Here is a 13,509-nt window from a genome sequence, read left to right as displayed (position 1 = left end):
ACAGTTTAAATTATCCGAGTAAAAGCACAAGCTGATTAACCTTTAATAGACCTGCTCTTATATACAGTACATTACTAGCAGGATAACAAAACAGGAACATTGCATGAAAGGGACCAGACTCTGAGAGAACCTCAGTGAATACGTTAAGCTGAAAGTCTGGTTCCCTTGCACCCACTTTAAATGAGTGCTTACATGCACCACTCTTCCAAAGGCCAAATAGCCTTCACAAGTGTTTTTTTTTTTTACACCTAAATAAACTCAAGTGCCTTCAGTGGCCTCTGAGCTCACCAGATTGAGGCATCAATAAACCTTTATGTGAAATCCTGGAGGGTGAGTAAGTAGAGTGTGAAACTAGATTTTCAACTCCTTCAACCTTAAAGATGTTTTTGGGTGTAGTACACACAGTTTGGGAGAGGCAGGCCTGTAGCAGCAGTACAGAGAGGACTGAAGCTTTCCTGAAGCTAGCGGTTGTTCTTATTAGTTCAAATTCAAAATGCCCTCCCTTTCCTCTTCAAAGCTGCAGTATCTTGAATTTAGTGTTATGTAGGACAAGTAGCCAGTTCTTAATATCCTGTATTCTCCACAGAGGAGATTTATGCAGCTGATCTACCACTGAGGCAATGCTTAGACCAATATAGTCAAAGCTAATTAGATCTGTTTGTCACCACCAGCAATGCTCTGCGGTGCTGTAGAGTAGAACATATTTGCTGCCATACATCCAGAACGATCAAATTAATTCCACATTGTACCATTAAAAGGAGTGTAGAAACATGATCCTTCCCACAGGTAGCATTGATTAAATTTTAACCAGGCTTCATCCCCCCCCCCTTATTTTGTGGTATTACCAAGAAGCAGTTGTTTTTATTATCTCACCCTATTATAATCTATGATTTGTTGATTATATTTTGTATCAATATGCATTATAATCCAAATCTGTAAAAAATTGACTAAATGGGTCAAATCTGGGGGCCATGAGGGATGCTCTCTGCAACTTCTGGGTTGCAACTTCTGGCCGCTGACTCTGGACATAGCCAGTGGCTGTTTGACACCCCTGCACCTCCTGAAGCTCCATTGTTCAACTGAAGGAAAAAAGCACCCCAGACCACTGTGGCACGTAGAAAACATCTCAGGTGGCTTGTCATGCCAGTAACCTTGGAAACCATCAGGACCATCAAGGTTAAATTGTTCTTATCAGAGAATAAAACTTTCTTCCACCCTTCAATGTCCCATGTTTGGTGCTCTCTTGCAAAGTCCAAATGGTCAGTTCTGTGGCGTTCAAGGGGACGAGGCCTTTGAAGACATGTTTGGTTTTTGATGCCCAACTTCAGTCTCAGTTGCTGTCTGATGGTTACGGGGCTGCAGTCGGCACCAGTAACAGCCTTGATTTGGGTCGAGGATCGTCCAGTGTCTTGACGGACAACCAATTGGATCCTCCAGCTCAGTGCTGGTGAAATTTTTTTGGGTCTTCCACTTGACTTTTTCGTTCCATGACTCTCAGGATCATTTAAGAAATTCCAAATGACTGTCTTAGTGCATCCCACCTCAGCTGCGATGGCGCGCTGCGAGAGCCCCAGTTTATGCAGTTCAACAACCCGACCACGTTCAAAAAGGGAAAGTTTTTTGCCTTTTTCCATTAGAACGTTGTGACAGTGTGACTACCTGACAGAAAATGACAACGAATCCACATTTTTGCAGATTTGGCCTTTTAAAGGCATGTGGTCTCAAACTTTTGATCAGCTCTAAAACAGCATGTTTCAGTTTAAGTGTTGTTTTCAATAAATTGCATGCTCAAAAGAATGTTTTGTCGCTCTGCCATTTCTTCTTGTTGCACATTGAAGCTCTACTTGGAACCTTGTTAAGATCTAACCATTCAAAAAAATTTTTTTGCCATTTTTCAAGTGGTCTTAAACTTTTGATCGGGACTGTACTTCCATCATTATTAAAATAAAAACTTTTTCTTTTGTTTGCCCTACGAATCAATCAAACTTATAACGGCACCTAACTCATGGATGAAGCAGTGTCGTGACGAAACATAACAGACAACTTAGCACAGAACTAGTTATAAACTCTATCTTTAAGCACTTTACTAGCAACCTCTTGTAAAAACACATCAGTTATTTCATAATTAGCCTTTTTATCTAACTTTATGAAAAATGCCAAAGATAACATAGTTTGACAGGAATAAAAGAGTATTTTTGTACCAGCAAGGTGAACTTGGCATATCTCAGCAGTGCAGTGTGTTCTTAAAAATTCTTAGGAAATTGGACAAGTAGAGGACAGAAGTGGAGCAGAGGAACAGTATCTAATAGTCATATCCTTAAGATATCCAGCAAAGACCTGAAACAGGACCCAAGAGATGCATCCTGATCCTTTAAGTTGATGCGTCTACTGTTCACTAATCAGAAATGGTCTCAGTGGAAGTGTGGCTGCCAAGGAGAAAATCTTTACAAGGGGAAATTCAGAGAAAAGGCTGAGGTATGAAAAAGGTCAACAGGTCTTCTAGAACGACTAATCCAAATTTGAGGTTTATTGTCAACACGTGAGGAGGAGGTCAGGGGAGAGGTACAACAGTGTTTGGTGTCATGGTTTGGGGCTATATTTCAGCCAGTAGTTTTGGGGATTTTGTCAAAATGTATGCAATTATGAACACAGAGAAGTACCATCAAAATTTGATCCATCATGTAATACCATCTGGAAAGCATCTGATTAGCAAAGCTACATTGTCAAACACACTCCCAATGCAGTAAGAGTATGAGCCGTGGATTTGCCTCTGCATAGCCTGAAGAAGAGCCATGTGTGGTGTGGTACAGGAACCATGTGAATCTTATGCCAACGAGCTGTTTTGCCTTCCATCACAAAGCTGTAACAATTATCATCACGTGTGGAGCTGCAGCAGGTGAAGGCTTTTCTACAGTATGAGGCATATTAGTCAATTCTGTTAACATGCTCTACTGAGCTGGGCTTAATTTTTTTTTTTTTTTAAATACATTCAATAATGCAAAGTATCTCCAAGCACAAGACCAAGACAAAATCACCTGCGGCAGCCTCTTCTTCATGGTTCGGGCAGAGCGTCTGTGAGTAATGTATAATTTTCACATAATTTAAAGTTGTAGAAATGACATCACGTTGAGTCACCGGCATGCAAACATTTCTGACTTTAAAATAACCTGAGTGTGTGACGCAGTTGATTCTAGCAACTACTCGTCTCTCTGTGCCATCTGTGTTATTTAATGTGACTGCATGCCAAGAAAACTGCACCCAGAACATCAAAACTCCTTTCAAATTTAACATGAGTCACATAAGAGTCACAATGATTTGAAGTTTCAGTGTATTTTTGCTGTGAAGACAGCTTAAACGGCTTCATTCATTCACTCAACATCGACTGATGATGATTTATTTCTTTGCAGTTTCACAGCACAGCACGATCCAGGTCACCCAATAACCGCAGCACACACCAGAGCCTGAAATCCAGCACACAAATTCACACGCATGGAGTTCAAAGCATTTCTGCTGTTTTCACAGTCGATTTGTGTTTTTAAATTGAATTATACACAGTCTGGACCGCGACGCAGACAGCGGAAAATACAGATTTTAACTTCTGTAGCAGCACTACAGCTCGGAGAACCAAATAAATGAGAATCTGATTCAAAGAATTTCAGTTTCTCGCAGCTGCTGAGGATATAAAATAATTGAATGTGAGAAAGCAGAACAGACTATCAGTTAGCTAAAAGAAAACTCTATCATCACTCTCAGTCTTTTTGCTTATGCGCAGAGCGTGGGGAAAACCTACAGCTGGGCTCCAGAGTCGAAATCCAGGTCCAGAAAGGAGCCAAAGCTGCTTCAACCTTCCTTCACCTCATATTAAGTGCCTGCATCTCTAATGAGGCAGAGTCCCTGAATGTGGCTGAGTAAGTCCGTCTCACAGTCTGAGCACAAGTTTATTTAAGTATCTTGTGATAGGGAAAGAGGGGCAGGCCTTCAGTGAAAGCAGGAATGTCCACGATGGCTATGGCACCTTCCACTTTGGGAGAGGCGGGAAGGAAACTAAGCTTAGACACTTCACCGTAGGCTGAGCTCCTTAAATCCTCATCTTTGCCTTTTTCTTCCTGCTTTTCACCACTGCCCTCCTCATCATTCTCTTCAGCACCAAATCCCACCACCTTAAGGACACAGAGAGACGAAATTATTACAGATATAAAGTATATCATGTCCAAAACACAAAGAAAAGTGAAGAACTGTGTAACATAAACACAAAGGCATTGCTTACATGCACACTGAGCTTCCTGCTGCTCTGTCCACGATGTTCTTTGAACCAAGAGACGAGTTCATCTCTCGTCATCTGTTTCAGAGCCTCGATCTGAACACACAGTGGCACAGACCAATGGTAAGACAGAACCATTCACTGGAAATGTAACAGCTTAATTCTCAGTGTCAGAACCAAGCATGTTTTAAAAGGATAAACCACATTTTTTTTCCTATGAATTAGAGAGGTAACAATGTTGACAGTACCAAACAGCCAGTTTATCTGTCCCCAGTGGGTCAATTAGTTTTGAGATAGTGTTGTGCTTTCATAGAGCACAAATAAAACAGGTTCTGTAATACGTTTTCTGTGATCTGTTCCTTTGGCAACGTCTATCTGAGGACCTAAAAACACAAACTTCAGCTACTGAACTTTGAAAATGCAAGTGGTGTGAACATTCTCATTAATACTTGTTATTTCTCTCTTGCTTGCTGTATACTTTGCATTAACTATGTTCATATTTTGTAGAGCGCTGAGAATATATACATATAGACATATATAGCCATCATAGAAAGGAAGCGCACCCTCTATTTATACTTAAGGTTTTATGTATGAGGCCATAATTAAAGATGGTCTTTAGCAGATCTTAAAAGTGGATTCAAATAACCTGGGATAGAAAAAAACCCAAACATTTCACCGTCATTTTCTTATCAAAAACAAAAAAAGCATAAATGTAAAATCAGCGTGTTAAAAACTAAAAATATCCTTAATGCTTCCAGAGGAACTAAGAGTGTAAGTAGCAGCCAGGTGCTGTTGATAAAATGCACTTGATAAAACTGATCATCAGAAAGAGTGACCGCCTCTATAAAAGCAGATGTTTTGGCAGGTTGTAGGTCTGGTGCATTCAGGTGTGTGCAACAGAGTGCCAAGAAAGAAGACATTGACAATGATGTTAAGAAAACAACTTCTAAACAATTTGCAGTCCATTAATTCTACAGTGAGAAAGATTATTCAGTGGACTCAAGACAGCTGCCAATCTTCCCCAGAGTGGATCCCACAATGCTCAGAGAAAAAAAAAGCAGCAAAAAACCCCAAGAGCTACATCTCAGACTCTACTGGCCTCAGCTATAATATTAAATGTTAACACGTATGACTGTCCCATTTAAAAATGACTGAAAAGGTGTGGATTGTTTAGAAGGATTGCCAGGAGAAAGCCTTTTCTGTATATAATAATAATAATAATAATAATAAAAACATGGCTGCAAGCCTTAGCTTTGCAAAACGGCATCTTAACAAACCACAAAACTTCTGGAACAATGTCCAGACACGGCCCAAGTGGAGATATCTGGTCATAATCCACAGCACCACACTCGGTGAAAACCAATCAGCACATCAGCACAAACACTTCGTAGCAACTGTCAAGTACGTTGGTGGTGAGGTGATGATTTGGGATTGTTTTGCAGCCACAGGACCGCAATGAGTCAACCATGAACTCCACTGTATACCAAAATATTCTACAGTCGAACATGAGCCCATCTGTCAGCTAACAGCAAAAGCTGGGCTCACGCCACAGGACAATGATCCCAAGAACAGCAGCAAATCTTCAACAGAATGGCTGAAAAAGAAAAGAATGCGCTGTTGCAATGTCCCAAACAAAGTCCAGACTTCCACTAAATTGGAGGACCCGTGGTAGGACCATACATGTGCCCATAGTGGAGTCTAGATGACAAAGTTGGGGCAAACTGTTAAGAGTAAGGCAACTGCAATTATGTGAGAATATACTCCCATTCAGCAGCAATACATTCATAGAGCAAGTGAATAGCATTCGTCATTCTGTTAATTATATTAACAATGTTTTGCAACCCTGTAATGCACCAGAACAAAAAGGCACTAACCCACAACCCTCAAAACCAAAGGATTTGTCCCACGGTCATCAAGGTCACGGCTCAGAACTACTTTAGCAGCACGAGCACGTCTTAAACAACATCAGAGCCGTTATTTTAAACATCGTGTTGTCCTCACCTCTCTATTGAGCCTATCGAACACATACTGCTGCGTAACCACCTCTGCCCAGTTCCTGTCCACCTCCTCACCAAGATGTGTGTCCTCGCACTCTTTGAGCTTCACTAAAGCAGTCACCTGCAGAAAACACGAGCACACAGGCTTTCTAGTCACTTCTTCCACAGTGCAGCTTCACATTTAGGCATTCAGCCGGGTTTTACATGACTCAGAAATGTGTTATTAATGGAATGAGATACAACTTTTGACATTTAGAAAATTTCTGGATAGGCAGCATTTTCTGTACCTTTTTCCATAAGAATGGGAAACTCATGAATACAATAAGAAAAAACAAAACACATTTACGCAGACCTGAGTATTAAAGGCCTCCTCAGTCAGTGCATTGAGCTTCTCTCCGAATGAAGTCAAGAACTCTTCAATCTTTAACTCCACCAGCTCGGTGCTGAGAGAGATGAGAGGTAAGAGATATATTGTAGGGTATAGAACGCATTGGATTCCTTTAGTCATTTATCACTTCCACTTGCTTCACTTTCCATGGCCACATGGATAAATTGCAGCTTGGGTTTGGATGAATAGCAAGATAGATTTACCTTGGTTTTGGGAAAAGTGTTAAGATAAATCGTATCTTGCTTTGGGCAAATTAAAGGTTTCCATTGTGTGTTGCAGACTCACTTGAACTTCGTGGCCTGTGTCTCCACTGTGACAGAGAAACCTAGAACGCCTGAGGTGTTTCTGCAGGTGGGGTAGACATGGTATCTGCAGACGGAGACAAAAAGAACGCTTTAGGATTAGAGAAAATACGGGTGAAATAAGCTGATGAAAAACTGCATTACATCTGATTTGCACTCTGTAATAAAACCAGTCTGGCAAGTATGAAAACTGAATTTCAATGTGAAAAGCATTTGTCCCAGTAGAACTAGAGCAGCTTGGCAAAGGTTTAAATATTACTAGCTCCCACATTTCAGACACACCAAACAGAAACCCGACAGTCTCTTAACAAGGTCGGCACAGACTTGTTCCTTCTAGAAGGCAAAGTAATGAAATACAATACAGACAGAGACGTGTAGGTGGAAACAGAAGGTTAGTTTCTCTGCATACCTTTGATTTTCACATAAAATAACTTCAATACCCTCAAAATGGCAAAAAAAAAAAAAAAAGAGGAAGAGGAAGAGAACTGGATATATTAAGAAAGTTACTTTGAAAAGTTGTGTATTTCCATATGGAGCACATTTAGGACAAATGCAAATAAATCAAATTAACTGCAGCTTTCTAGTTTTAGAAAAATATTAGCGTGTAATGCTAATTTGAATGGAAAAACTCACTGTTTCGCTTAGTTTCAGAAATTTGGTTTTAAATGAACAGAAAAATATTATCGAACGCAGCAGAAACTCACCCCAGAGTCTCTTTGGTCCTGAGGAAATCAAAGCAGGGCTCCTCCATGTGCATCTGAAACCCCCCCCCCCCAAAACAACTCAGTCAACAATGGAGGGATGACGGCATCAAAGAGGGAGTGTGTGGAAACAGAGAAGCAACATATTGTAATGCTCACCACCAACAGCTCCATCAGCGTGTGCTCCCTTAAAGCCTTGGGGCCAGACTGAATAAAACGCAAACAGAAAGAAAATGGGAATGAATTTGTGTGCGTAAAAAAATGAACCTTCAGAGATAAAACGACTTGATGACCTGTAGACGTGCATGTACATTGTGTGTGTATACCTGGTAGTAAACAGTGACTTCCGAGTTGGCGTCTCCTTTATTGAGTGATTTGACCTTACAGATGTGGTGCTTCTGTGGAAGCTCGACCACTCTGAACATCACCGGTACCTCCGCTGTCAGCTTGGAGAACTGCAACTTACTGCCAGGCAAGACACGAGGAGAGAGGGAGTAAAATAAGTGAGAAGGTAAAGAGGAGAGAGGAAAAAAAAAGCAAAGGCGAATCATGGACTAAACAACTGAAGCTGATGTGAATCACGGCGTATTATAGCAAACAAATCTATTTGATTGTATAGTATTGGTGTTCTCATTAGGGAGTGCATTCAGTGTAATAACTGACTTACTCTGTGACATATTGCAGAAACTGCACAGACTCCTGTGGAGGAAATACAATAAAGAGTAATGAATAGTGAGAGATAAGAGAGAAAGAGAGTGAGGAGAGGCAATCAGCCAAGCACGAGGGCAATGTCAAGTACACCCAGTAGCAACTGAGGCAAGAGTAGACGTGAACGTTGACTGATTCACTCTAATCAGCTAATATTATTGTCAATCAGTATGCTTGTCTGTGTGCTGTCTGCTGTCCACTCACTGCACTGCTAAAGTTCCCTTGCACCAGTCCCTCTGCAAAGAGCTCAGCTCTGAAGCTCCGGCTGAACTCAGTCAGCTCTTCAGTGGTCAAACCAGCTGTTAGAGCCTGATATTTGTCCACCATGGACCAGCGAGAGTGCTCCAAGATTAACAAGCGCACGTCCCTGGAGGAGAAAAAAAAAAGGATGAGAGCGAGAAGATAAAAGAGGACGGTGACGACCGGAGGCTCTTCTATTTAGGGCTGTCACACATTTCACCACTAGAAGGCAACATACACTCGATAATCTCACATAGCAATGGGGAAGCAACGTACTTGCTGAGTTTCTCAGGTTTAATGAGGATGTTGAAGTAGGTTTTTTTCAGCTGCTCTGCGAACATGCTGAAGACGTCAGAGGAGACCGAGAAATCTGCCAGGTGGTCAATGATCAGGTGAAACAGCAACTACAGACAAAAACATGGTCAACAAGTCACACATACATTACATAAGATTCTTTCTTATTCAGTTTGTGGTTTAATGTATGCAAAACAATTACACGTACAGTTGTGTTTGTAACTGTTTTGAGATTAAAATAAATTTAGCCTTTAAACACCAACAGAGTGGATTTTAAAATAAACGTATCACAGACAGACATTTTTATGGCCAGCTGAGGCCCATTTCCTGTTATTTTATAACAATTAAGCAGATCAAAAGCTGAAGCTTATTCCAATTGTTGGACTTGCATTTGGTGTCTTTTCTCTGGAATCGTCAACATGAGCTCCAAAGAGATGATTCAAGTGAAGGAGTCCATAATTACACTGAAAAACTGCAATAAACCTATCAGAGCTTCCAAATCAACACTCTGGTACATTCTTTAAAAGGAATGCACTGATGAGACCACAGGAACAACTACATCGAATAAGTCAATCCTTGTTTGAGAAAAACCTTTTCACAGTCACAAGGACGTAGACATGTCATTGACAAAATCTACAATCAAGAAACACCTTCGTGAATGTGATTATAGCGGGTTTATGACAAGGTGACAAAGACATAAGAACTGGAAAGCCAGATTCGACTTATCCAGAAAATATGCCAAATTTCTTGGACATATAAACCCAAGTTTGACTTGTACCAGAATCGTGGGGAGCCAAAAGTATGGAGAATGAAAGGAACGGCTCATAATCTGAAGCATACCACGCTATCTGTCAAACATGGTGGCGGCAATGTTTTGGCGTGTATGGCTGCCAGTAAAACTGGGTCAGTAGTGTTTAGTGATGATGTGACTGCTGATAGAAGTAGCAGGGAGGATACTGAAGTGTACAGGGCTATGCTCTCTGCTCACATTTAGCCAACAGCTTCAAACGTGATTGGATACTGTTTCACAGTTAAAATGGGAAAATGATCCAAAGCATACTGCAAAAGCAACCCAAGAGATTCTCAAGACAAAGACATAGGCATGTACTTCAATGGCCAAGTAAGTCACCTGATCTCAACCCAACACAGCATGGTTTTCAGTTATTGAAGACGAAACAGAAGGCAGCGAGTCCCAACTAAAGGCGGGTACAGTAAAAGCCTGGCAGACCATCTCAAGTAGATTTCAGGCACTCACTGACTGCAAAGGATTTTTATCCAAGCATGAATTTAAAATTATATCGGCTTGTCCAATTAACTTCGAGCCTTTAAAAATGTTGACTATGTATAAAAATTGATATAATTCCTAAACAGTTAAGCAAAATTTTTGTAAAGCCCCTTGAATTAAAACTGTATATTGAATGTTTGATTTAAAATCCCCTGTGGTGGTGTACAGAGCCTAAAATGCAACTGCCACTATCCAAACTGTTTATCTATGTGTGTATGTATGCTTACTCACAGGAAGCTTGTGGTTAAATCCTTTAACTTTGATGACCAGTCCGTGCTCACCAGCAACCAGTTTATACTCCAACTGGGCCACTTCAGCCTCATAGGCTGGCTCTGCCAGGTTGTGGCCCAGAATGTTTACCAGAAGGTCAAACAAGACCACACTGGAGCGCAAGAGGAAGGCGACAAATAAAGAGAATAAGAGAAAAGTGAAATAGAGAGAGGGCAGGGAATAGTACAGAAGGAGGTAAGAAGGATGAGATGGAGGATAGAGAGGGAAAAAAAACAGGCAAAATAGAAAAAGAAGGAGGAAGGACAGAGGAAGGAGAAACGTGGGGGAGGGAGGGTAAAAGTGACAAAAAGACATAAGTGGAGGCAGTGGGAGAGAGAGAGACGATTAAAAAGCAGACATTAACAAAGGTCATAGCAAAAAACAAACACTTATTTTCACAAACTCTTATCTGAGCTTAAACTCACTTCTTAGCGGATTGCTGGATTACTGGAGAGATTAAGTGGAATCTGACGTAGGCTAAAGAAGCAGAGAGAGCAAGCAGGTGTCAACCATTCCCTAATGACATTAAATACCTTTAAAGTAACATCTTGCATGCTAATTGATGCACACAGTACAAGTACACACACACTAACACACAGTCTACCTCTTGGGATTTTGAATTTGTTATCTTTCTTGTACCACAGGCAGCCCCTGTCGCTGTCGGCTATCCGGACTGGGAACTCGGTGTCTGGGCAGTCAGAGGGCTTCAGGGTGAAGTCAGTGGCTGAACAAGTGCACACACACAATAAATCACCATTCCACTCGGTGCAGCCTCATAAATAATGCGTGACTTTCGACAATTCATTATATACAGTTTAGGGATAAACATGTAGTCGCTTGTCAACACAGAGAAAGATGTTACCCCCACAATAAATGATTCAGAAACCCTTGGGCCAGAAAGTGAAGCTGCCAGCTTTTAGTAAAGCTGGCCGCGTAGGTCTGTCACTTTACAAAGTTTGTAAGCAAACTGCAACGACAGAATGAATCAACCTTTGCATTTGGCCAGAAGTGAGCCAGAGGTGTTTTGTTTTTCTGTGTTTAAATTAAAATATTGACCTTTAATTAACATACACCGTTCAATCCATGCAATCAGCAAATATAACTGGTGCTGTGTAACCATTTTTGTGCCGATCGGTCTGAATTTACAATCCAAACTTTATCCATTGGTACATTACAGGAGCTGGCCCTGTGTGTTTTCGTTCTACTTTTAAATTAATTCACTTAATAAAATTCGTTCATTTTGTTGTAGCCAAATATGTGGTACGTTTGAAAATGCAGACAGTGATGGATTTAATCTATTTCACAGTGAAATTTTATAACTATAACGACAAGTTGTTCAAAACTGATTTGTAACTTTTCCATAATTTTGTTCTGCTACAATATTTAAGGTGTTAGGTGTTGTATTATTATAACCTTTATTTATTAGTGGATTCTAAAATACAGTTTACCTTGTAATCTGTAATGAAATAACTTCAATTATTTGTAAAACTAATAACATCCCCCAAACTGAATCTCAATCTTGAATACTTATTTTTTTCCACAACTGTATTTTTTGGGGGGCATTTTGCTGTTGCAGGTCGAAAAAAAAAATTCCCATGCTTGCCCCATAACCACAAGCCACAGGCTTATGGTCAAATTAGCCTTACATGTCTGACCAAGCTGCAAGGCGTTGAGTTGCATCATGGATAACGTAGGCGTCTACAGACTGATTTGACTGATTTTTGATCAGATATGGATAGCAATATTTAACTAGTCTGGTTATCAAGATGCATCAATAATTCAATGTGATATTAAATGGAATTTAAATATGTCTGGGAAAAAAAGGTTATAAAACAAAACAAGCAGGAGACTTCTCAGAGTGTGTCCTCTAATAAAAACCAATCACAGGATGACACAGCATCCTCTTATATTTTGAGCCTTAATACAACTTAAAATCGAAGTTCAACTAAATGTACTCCCTGTACTCCCGCCATGAACAGGGAAATTAGTGATAAAGACCAATGTGGTGTTCTGTACCAGGCTGAAAGCAAGTGTATTTGTGCTCTAAAGCTGGTAACACTGTTTATGGCAGGGGTATGGAACTCCAGGCCTCGAGAGCCAATGTCCTGCAGGTTTTAGATGCGTCCTTGGTCCAACACAGCTGATTTAAATGGCTAAATTACCTCCTAAACATGTCTTGAAGTTCTCCGGAGGCCTAGTAATGAGCTAATCATTTGATTCAGGTGTGTTGACCCAAGGTAAGATCTAAAACCTGCAAGACACCGGCTCTCGAGGCCTGGAGTTCTCTAACCCTGGTTTATGGGGACTAACTTGCTTTTGAAGCCAGCCTCAAGTGGCCATTCGAGGAACTACAGTTTGTGGCACTAAGTTTTTCATTTTCCAACAGAAGCTGTGGCTTGATTTGTACAGAAAAACAAAGAATTTCTGCTAGACTACAACAAGAAAAGCCTGGAATAAAATAGTATTAAATACATAATTTACCACACATGAAATCAGTTAAGCTATACAAGGGTAAGCCAACAAAAACAGGACCATCTTTCCTCCGACACAGCTATTGTGATCTCTCAAACATTTTTCTCCATCTTGCGCTGTTGTCAAAATATGGGTTGAGCTAATTTAACACTCCACTTCTAAAAAGCAAAGTTTCTCTCCCCTGGACTTAAATTATAGGAGGAGGATAAACATGCTGTGCAACAACATTTAACTGCTGCTTTAATAACTGCCGAGGTAAGGGGGAGAAAACTTACTGCAAATGCTCCGAATGGGGTTTCAAATCACTCAACCTCCCCCAGAGTGAAAAATACCATCCTGACTTCACAAATTTTAGCTTGAATTAATACACCTCAGCTAGATCAGTGACTAACAAGGGAGCATTAGAAATGACAAAATACACTGACAAAAACACTCAGTTCCTCCAGGTTTGGTCAATATGTCTGATTACCGGTATTTCGTGGATGGATTAATGGAGAGCTAAAGTCCAAACTGCTGGAGCACATCTTGTCCAGATCATCGTATTGGACACTTTTCAGATACAGCATGCAGCAGATTAGGCCAGAAAGACCT

The 13,509-nt window shown here is 40.6% G+C and overlaps 1 protein-coding gene across 3 annotated transcripts in view; it reads right to left on the bottom strand.

Moving 5' to 3' along the window:
* Window positions 1–2,177: 2,177 nt before the first annotated feature.
* Window positions 2,178–13,509, bottom strand: part of LOC146552288 (nardilysin-like) — a 33,387-nt gene continuing 22,055 nt past the window's right edge. For all 3 annotated transcript variants that reach the window (XM_085256534.1, XM_085256535.1, XM_085256533.1), the window contains exons 19-32: window positions 11,051–11,170; window positions 10,872–10,923; window positions 10,408–10,558; window positions 8,874–9,001; window positions 8,562–8,724; window positions 8,317–8,348; window positions 7,976–8,114; window positions 7,809–7,856; window positions 7,653–7,705; window positions 6,932–7,015; window positions 6,611–6,701; window positions 6,263–6,379; window positions 4,268–4,357; window positions 2,178–4,160 (exon numbers count right to left, since the gene is read on the bottom strand). In XM_085256534.1, the coding sequence (XP_085112660.1) occupies window positions 3,939–4,160; window positions 4,268–4,357; window positions 6,263–6,379; window positions 6,611–6,701; window positions 6,932–7,015; window positions 7,653–7,705; window positions 7,809–7,856; window positions 7,976–8,114; window positions 8,317–8,348; window positions 8,562–8,724; window positions 8,874–9,001; window positions 10,408–10,558; window positions 10,872–10,923; window positions 11,051–11,170 (1,490 nt within the window). In that variant the 3' untranslated portion in view covers window positions 2,178–3,938. The remainder of the gene's footprint in view (window positions 4,161–4,267; window positions 4,358–6,262; window positions 6,380–6,610; window positions 6,702–6,931; window positions 7,016–7,652; window positions 7,706–7,808; window positions 7,857–7,975; window positions 8,115–8,316; window positions 8,349–8,561; window positions 8,725–8,873; window positions 9,002–10,407; window positions 10,559–10,871; window positions 10,924–11,050; window positions 11,171–13,509) is intronic.

The sequence above is a fragment of the Mchenga conophoros genome, linkage group LG19 (assembly GCF_057382185.1).
Source record: "Mchenga conophoros isolate Kocher_MC1m ecotype Shallow Benthic linkage group LG19, M_conophoros_male_GT1.1, whole genome shotgun sequence".
NCBI lineage: Eukaryota > Metazoa > Chordata > Actinopteri > Cichliformes > Cichlidae > Mchenga > Mchenga conophoros.
Note: the sequence above shows the minus strand (reverse complement) of the source record. Positions and strands in the feature narration are given on the sequence as shown.